This window comes from Nannospalax galili, unplaced genomic scaffold, assembly GCF_000622305.1.
Source record: "Nannospalax galili isolate Female #2095 unplaced genomic scaffold, S.galili_v1.0 scaffold1217, whole genome shotgun sequence".
Classification (NCBI taxonomy): domain Eukaryota; kingdom Metazoa; phylum Chordata; class Mammalia; order Rodentia; family Spalacidae; genus Nannospalax; species Nannospalax galili.
This window is the reverse complement of record NW_008339068.1, coordinates 848983-857445: the sequence shown is the minus strand read 5'-3', so window position 1 is coordinate 857445 and position 8463 is coordinate 848983. Positions and strand designations below refer to the sequence as shown.

At 48.8% G+C, this 8463-nt stretch overlaps 1 protein-coding gene across 4 annotated transcripts in view; it reads left to right on the top strand.

Annotated features, from left to right (window-relative positions):
- Nucleotides 1-8429, top strand: part of LOC103734726 (zinc finger protein 282) — a 16343-nt gene extending 7914 nt beyond the window's left edge. For 3 of the 4 annotated variants that reach the window (XM_008833808.3, XM_017798362.2, XM_029563914.1), the window contains exons 5-6: nucleotides 4224-4331; nucleotides 5153-8429. In XM_008833808.3, the coding sequence (XP_008832030.1) occupies nucleotides 4224-4331; nucleotides 5153-6243 (1199 nt within the window). In that variant the 3' untranslated portion in view covers nucleotides 6244-8429. The remainder of the gene's footprint in view (nucleotides 1-4223; nucleotides 4332-5152) is intronic. The other variant, XM_008833809.3, reaches the window with a different exon arrangement.
- Nucleotides 8430-8463: the final 34 nt, after the last annotated feature.

The following is an 8463-nucleotide window of genomic DNA, read 5'->3' as shown; positions in this document are numbered from 1 at the left end:
CAGGCTGCCAGACATTGCCTGATTATCACACAGGAAAACCTGGCAGTTTCAGAGCCAGAGGCCATGTTTCTGTGACGGCTACTTCAAAGATGAGTCAGGAAGAGAGTGGGAAGGCGCCCTGCTGATAAAAGGAGTTTCTGCATATGAACGCCGAGCCCCGTGGGCTATCCGGACATGGAGAGACTGCTACTTTACACAGCAGGGGTCCCCAACAACTTATCACTCTAATAGCTGTGGAAAAGGGTCAAAGGTGGGGCAGATAGGCTACTACTTCTACCAGACCTTTGATGCCTTATCTCTCCCCATGGTCCAGGTCCTTACCCTGCTTCCACTAGGCTGTACTCTCTTCAGGGAAGGAATTGAGTCTTAGTGTGGTATCTGCCTTCCACAGTGTACTTACCACTGTGCCTGGCACACACTAAGATGATAGGTGATGAGTGAAAAGTAAATGACTCTGAATTAGAGTAGGAGCTCTGTTTTCATTCTCTTTCAGACAGGATGAGTTTGAATGAAAATTCTAAAACATTTTGTTTGTTTTTGAGATACTGAGCCTGGGGTATTGCTTATGCTAAGGGAATCCCCCTCCAACTGAGTTTTGTCTCCAGCTTTTTTCCCCCTCCCTCAGACAGGATCTTACTATATAGCTCAGGCTTTCCTGGAAGTTGCTATGTAGCTTGGACTGGTCTTGACCTCGTGTCTCTACCTCAGCCTCCTGAATACTAGGATTATAGGTCTGAGCCATATCTGTCTTTTTGTTGTTGTTGGTTTGTTTTGCCTTTTTGAGACAGGGTCTCACTATGTAGCCCTGGCTGTACTGGAACTCACAGAGGTCTGCCTGCCTCTGTCTCCTGAGTGCTGGAATTAAAGGCATGTGCCACCACACAGGGTTTTAATTTTTTTTTTTTAGTTAATTTATTTTTATTTTATATTATGGGTGTTTCACCTACATGTATGTAAGTGTACTACATGCATGCAGTGTCTGTGGAGGTCAGAAGAGGGCATCGTATCCCTGACTGGAGTTGTGGACAGTTGTTAGCTGCCATGTGGGTGCTGGGAACCTATTTTAGGTCATTTGAAAGAGCAATCTGTGCTCTTAACTGCTGAGACATCTCCCTAACCCCCACATCTGTCTTTTTTTTTTAAAGGTAAGAAACCTGTAATTCAAAATGACAGAGACAGAAGACAGAAGGGGGCTGCTCTGATTGAATGGGGATGGAGCCCTATTTGTTCAGAACAGAGAATTAGCCAAGGCACCATACCTTTTAAGATTTTTTTTTTTTTTCTGTCTTTTTGAGGCAGGGTCTCCCTGGCCTGGAACTTGATATGTAGACAAGGCTGGCTTGGAACTCACAGAGATCTACCTGCCTCTGCTGGGATTAAAGGCGTGCACCACCACACCTGGCTTGTTTTTAGATTCTTTATTTGAGGAGAAAAGCACTATTTTGAATGGGTTTGTAAGAAAGCACTGAGTGGCTGGTATATTGCGCTAAGGCTAAAAGTGCTTTGGGGTCCCGGCAGGAGGAGGGGAGTCACAGAGAGGGCACAGTGCCAAGATGAAGGAAGCAGCCAAGTGTGCTTGGAGGTATGAAGGACCACCAGGCCTTGGCTGAGTAATGGTACCTGTGGGTTCACTGAGAACCCTGCTGCAAGGGCCAGGTAGTACCTCCTTCCCAGGGTGCAGGGAGGGGGGCTGGAGCCCCATGGTAGGTGTGGGCAGGAAGCAGATGCAGAGCAGCCTGGGCATGGCTGATGTGTCCCTGGTGGTGCTACAGCTCTCAAGCTGGAACATGCTCTGGACCTGGGGCTGCCTAGCACCCCTAAACTATGTGGGTCCGAGCCTGCTTTATTTAATAGATGTTTCCACAGGTCCCCTTCCTGCCAAAATTCTAGGGAAGGCATGATCCAGGACCTTCATTCAGTAGGCCTAGGCATTGAAGTTTCAACATGTTCCTCAAGTGATTTGGGTGCCTCAGAGTTTGAGAAGCTGGCTGCAGGAGTTCCCTGAACAGGACTGACTAGCCTCTAATCTTTGGAAGTACCTACTTTTTGATTATGCTAGTGCATTCTCACACAAATACATTTTTTCTAATCGGTTCAGAGGTTAAGCATGAAGTTTCTCTCTTAATCTCACTTTTTTTTTTTTTTTTTTTTTTGGTCTTTTTGAATAGGGTCTCTCTGTAGCCCCAGCTGGCCTAGAACTCACTGTGTAGACCAGGCCTCGAACTCACAGAGATCTTCCTGTTTCTGCCTCCCGAGTGTTGGCATTAAAGGCATGTGCCACCACACCCAGCCTTAATCTTTTTTTAAAAAAATTTATGTGTATGAGTGTTAGCCTGTGTGTATGTAAGTGCACCTGTGACCTATGTCCTGCAGTGCCCACAGAGGTCAGAAAAAGGGCAGTAGATCCCCTGGAACTGGAGTTACGAAACATTGTTAACTACCCTATAGGTGCCGGGATTACACGTGTGCATTGCCAGTCCTGATTGGCCACCTGCCCAGTATAGCTGCTCTAGTCCTTGGTGGACTCAGAGACCTCATAGCCCATATGTGAAGGTCAGAGTACAACTAGGAGGAGTCATTTTTCTCCTACCATGTGGGTTCTGGAGATAAGAGTTCCAGGTTGTCAGGCTTGGCAGCAAGCACTTTTATCTGTGAAGCCATCACACTGGCTCCTAAAGGGTCTTTTCCCAATGGTATATTTCTGTTGACTTTTTTCTCTGAAGCTTGAAGTGCTAAATGCTTGGTTTCCCAGCTGTTTGGTTAATCATGGAGGCAGCCTATGTGGGGCAGACAGGCACATGTGACTGGGCCAGCATCTTCTCATCAAGACTAGATCAGAGGTGCCTCAGGTCAACACAAAGGGAAGATGTCTGATCCTGTATTTGTGGGTCAAAACCTTGTACTGTGTTGAGCCATGTGATTGGTAGCTAGATATTTGTGACGAGATAGTTTTGTATTTTTTTAAAACTTTACATTTATTGTGTGGCATATATGTATGTTTTTGTTTCTGTGTACATCTATGTACATATACCACGTGCTGTGGTGTGCATGTGCAGGAGTCAGTTTCCCACTTTCTACCATGTGAGTTCCAGGGTCCTTTCGTCTGCCTGGTCCTGCACTCGTTCATTTAACAGGAAGTATGCCTACTCTCTGTCAAACCCAGGGCAGGAAGAGGATGAGAAATAATTCCATTTGTAAGGGGACTTAGAGATTGGTATGGATTAGTGAGGTCACCTTGTAGGACACCTACCCAAGGGTACTGTGCCTATGTAGGCTACTGAAACAGGCAGATAAAACCTAAACCCAATTAAGGGAACGTTTGCAACTTAAACCCAATTAATGGAACATTTGCAACCTAAACCCAATTAATGAAACAGCTTAAAAAAGATGGTTTTTGCCGGGCGTGGTGGTGCACGCCTATAGTCCCAGTACTTGGGAGGCAGAGGCAGGCGGGTCTCTGTGAGTTCAAGGCCAGCCTGGTCTACATAGTGAGTTCTAGGACAGCTGGGGCTACAGGGAAACCCTGCTTCAAAAAGACAAAAAAAAAAAAGCTGACAGGTCTTGTGTGGCAGCTCAAGGTATCAAAGGCCCAGGTGCCTTTCATCTTGCTGCTCTGCCTTTCCTAGTGAGCAGCCTTTCACTGCAGTTCAGCGTGGCCATTAAGAAGCAAGGAAGAGGGAAAAGGATTGCCCTTTTAAGGACAGCACGTGTGTTTCCAATTTAACAAACACATTTAGCACTTACTATGCACTTTATTGATCCATTTAAATCTCTTGTAGGTTTTTGTTTCCTTGTGTATATAGATGAAGAAACTGAGGCACTGAGAGGCTAGGCGAATTGTCAGGTCATGTAGCTGTGAAAGGCAGAGCCCTTCACATCCTATTGGTCATCTGCTTGTAGGGGTGGCCCAGAAATATGGGCTTTATTCTGGGGGGAGGAGGGGTCTGTGGGTCCAGCCAAATCCAGGTGCTCTTTACTACAAAAGGAGGGGTGATAGTCCCTGGTCCTAGGCCAGAACTGGTTATTCACAAGCCATGCACCACCACTCCTCCTGACTCCCTGCCACACCACATGTTGGCATTCCCAGAAAGCCCAGTTTCTGCTCTGCCTTTGCTGTGCTCTGGTTCTGTTGAAAGTGCCTTGTGATACTGGTCCCGGATTGAGACTATGACGGAAAGAGACCCATGCCATCTGGTGCCCTTAGGATTTCTTCTCTATCTTAGAAGCAGGCCAGCTAGAGTCTCCCCAAAGTGTTCTTCCCTGGATCAAGCAGGAGGATGAGGCATGTGAGAGGAACCTTCAGGAGATGACCACTACACATCTGTGCTCAGGTAAGGCCAGGGACAGACTGATCTTTGGGCACCTCCAGCAGGGACTTCTGTGTGAGTGTCCTGAAGGAGAATGCAGCAAGCAGGTATCCTGTGTTGTCCTGCCTCCATGTTATGTTTGCTAGGGGCACCTTCCCACCCAGTTGTATGAAATGACTGTCTTTTCATTCCTGGGTCTCCTGGCTTCACTTTATAAACTGTAGCCAGCATGGTGCTAGGTGACTTATTGATGCACAAGGTACAATTCCCCATCCCCACAAGGATTTTTCACTTAGGAGAAAGACTATCACAGATAGATAATATAAGAAGAGGAAACTATTTCTGGAGCCAGAGAACCCTATGAGAATGATGGAAAATGTGGACAGTCTCCTAAGAAAACACATGTGCTTATAGTGTGGATACAGGTGAAGGCCTTCTGTAGTCAAGCTGTGGTCAGCATGCTGCCTCATTCATGGTATTGGTGGCACAGATGAGGTGCTGTCAGGGAACAGCATCACCGGGCTGGTCTTGGGAGGTTCCCGGGAAGAGACTTGAAGGGTCTCTAAGCAGAGGTGGCAGGCAGAGAGGAGATCAAAGGTTGGGAGGCCCCTTAAGCAGAGTCACACAGCTCCATTGACAGGCATTTAGATGACATTGTATAGATAGCACAGAGTGGGTCCCTGGCAGAAGGCAAGTGGAAGATCAGGTAGGCTGGGGCTAGAGTGAGGGCCTTCAGTGACAGGCTCATGTGAGCCTCAGGCCCATAGGTAGCAGAGAGCAGAGGGTCTAGACCTGGCTCCGGAGCCTGTGGCAGAGATGACTCACTTGCTGTGTCTTCCTTCCAGCAGAGACCTGGCTGGTCAGCAAGGAGAAGAGGACCCTGGAGGGAGAGTCCATGGGGCTAGCTCCAGCCTGGGCAACTGAAGGGAGACCTGCCAAGGAGGACTTTGAGGGGAGCACCTGTGGGGACTTGCTCCCTGTCTCCAGGGAGAGAGAATTGGCCTCCCTCCCCCGAGACCCTCAGAATCAGCTTGTGCCAGCTGCTGAAGGCACTGAGAGTTGCCAGAACTTCAGTGTCGAGTTCAGTGCACAGCATGAGCAGCCACGTCAGGGTCCCCAGCCCTTTGCCAGCGTCCAGTGTCCTCAGAGTGCCACACAGCAGGTCACTCCCCCCAGGCACCGCCGTGAACACACAGCGCAGCGCACCTACACCTGTGTCCAGTGCGGCAAGAGCTTTGTCCATCAGTCTACACTCACCACACACTACCGCACACACACTGGAGAGAAGCCTTATGAGTGTGCCGAGTGTGAGAAGCGATTTGGCCGTCTGTCCACACTGCTAGAGCACCGGCGCACGCACACTGGAGAGCGGCCCTTCCCATGTGCACAGTGTGGCCGCCGCTTTGGCCGCCTGTCCACACTGGTGGAACACCGGCGCACGCACACAGGGGAGAAACCTTTCCCATGCACCAAGTGTGACAAGCGCTTCACACGCCTGGCCAACCTGACTGTGCACCAGAGTGTGCACTCGGGTGAGCATGCCTTCCAGTGCACCCAGTGCGGCTCCTGCTTCACACACAAGCCCAGCTTCCTGCGGCACCTGCGCAGCCACTCACAAGAGAAGCGCTTCGCTTGTAGCCAGTGTGGCAAGAGCTTCACCTGTCACTCCTGGCTGGTGCGCCACCAGGGCAGCCATGCCAACCTAGCCTCCACTGCTTGTGTGGCTTGCGAGAAGGGCTCTCCAAACTATGAGCCCCCAGCTGGCCTCCTTACAGCTAGGGGAAAGTTCTCCAGTGACCCTTCTATCCTACCCAGACTCAAGGACACCAGGGCCAGTCAGGACCACAAGGCATATGCTAGAGGCAGGCATGATGAGGAAGGTGTAGGGGCGTCTCTGCACAATTGTTTCTCTGTGAAGATGGAGAATGCTGGGTAGCACCCAGGGGGCCCCCTAATGGACCACCAAGGACATGCCTCTGGGGCCCCTTGAATTGAAGCTGCCTCTCCTAAGGGGGACCTCCTGGATCAAGAGTACTTGGTGTCATCCACTAGGCCTCCCAGGGGAAGGTGCAAAGTGCCCATGGGATTCTTGCCCAGAAGCTCCCTGGAGGTAGGGCCTGCCTGAGCCCTTTGTAGGGAGGGGACTACCTGCGTGGGGGAGGGTGTGGGAGGGAGTTGCTTTTGCCTCTGCCTGTCAGTGTTTGGGGGAGACATACTTCCTAACAAGGTGAGAGTAAAGACTTGGTGTATGCTCAACCTGCTTTTCATATGCTGACTCTGCAGAGTTCAAAGTGCTTTCTCATTGGAAGCCAGGTCACAGCACTTCCTTCTTGGGGTTGGGTTACTAGGGATTAAATTTGAGGTCTTTCATATGGTAAACAAGCACTCTATCAATAAGCTACATCCTAGCCAAATAGGTATTCACTCATTGAGGCTGGCCTTGAACTCACCTATATTGCTCAAGCTGATCTCAAACTTGTGATTCTCCTTCCTCAGCCTCTGGGGTAACTGGAATTATAAGCAGCTGACAGGATGCTTTGCGGAGCCTCCCATTACGACAGCATATGTGCTCATCAGGCACAAATTCAAGAGCTCTGGTGAGTTGTGATGAGATTCACTGGAATTGAGCCAGGCATGGTGGTACATGCTTGTAATCTCTGCTTGGGAGGTGGTGGCAGGAGGATCAGGAGTTCAAGGTCATCCTCAGTTACATAAGGAGTTTGAGGCCAGCTTGGGCTACCTGAAACCCTGTCTCAGAAAAAAAAATAATGGGAACTATCCCTGACTCCTATCCTTCCTCACAGGACAGGATAATTTTCTGGGCTTTTTTGTCCAGAAGTGCCTGGTCTGGTCATAACCCAGAGTTCATAAGCAGCTTTCTTGGCCCAAATAAGGCACAAGATTTACCTCAAAGCTGCCATCAGAGCTGGCAGGCAAAGGTCTACCATTGGTGATGAATGCAAAGGAAACCAAGGCCTTTTCCTAGCTGGAGGCTGTGAGGGGTAATTCCCATCAGTGGTTGCATTGTGGGCACAGGCACAGGAAATGTTGCAGAAATACCAAACATTGAAGGGAGGAAGGAAACACAGGTGTGACCCTCCAGCAGCTGAGGAGTTCCCCTCAGGTCCTGCTGGCTCCCATCACCATCAACAGTTTAGACCAGTAACAGGCTTTGCACCCATAAGGGGTGGCTGGCCAGTTGATAGGGTGTCATTTTGAAAGACTGAGTTGCCCAGCTGCTGAAGATTTTCAACCTGGTTCCAAAGATTGACCAGGCTGGGGATATGGCTCAGGCGCAAGCCTGTAATCCCAGCACTCAGCAGGTGGTGGCAAAAGAATCTGAAGTTCAAGGTCACCCTTGACTACTTAGGGAATTTAAGGCCAGCCTGGGCTATGTGAGACCCCATTTCAAGGAATGACAACAAAAAGATTCCTAGCAGTTTAAAGACCCTGAGTACTTGGAGCATAACAGCACGTGTACTCCAAAGGAGGGCTGAGACTGTCCTTGTCCCCACTGTGAAGGGAAATGGGTAAACTGAGCCGTGCTCGGCAGTGATGCGGCTCCTAGCCCTGCCCCCTGGGCTTTTATGTCTGTGTCTGGGGTTGGTTTTTCCTGAAGACCTGTGATTTTCCATATTCACTTACAATCTGTAAATAAGAAAATATTTATGAGGAATTGTGAACGTCCCTCCTGGCCCTGCCAGAGTTGGTTCTTGTTTGTGATGCAGTAATTGTATTTGACTCCAGGTTTGGATAATAGTGATGAATTGCAGTTGTTTTCAACTGTGCTTCCTTTTGAAGTTCTGGAAAAGAATAAAAGGAATGGAGAGATTGAAGTCCAGGGTAGAGCGTCCCAAAGGAAATCCATATCCAGGTAGACTTGGTGGGCCTGACTGGGTTTCCCTGGAGGACACTGTACCTGGCTCATAGAAAGCACTCTGTCAATAAAATTAATAAATGTTTCCATAAAGTGGCTCCATAGGCAATTGTAATATCATTAATTCAATCACACCAACTCTGTTTTTTTTAATTGTTTATTTAATAACCACACAACAGCATTGACATTCAATAGCAATTTCCTGAGCTAAGATGCATCTCTTTCAAAATTGGCTGTAAATTTTTAGGTTTACAGTTGAATTATTACAGTTATACAATA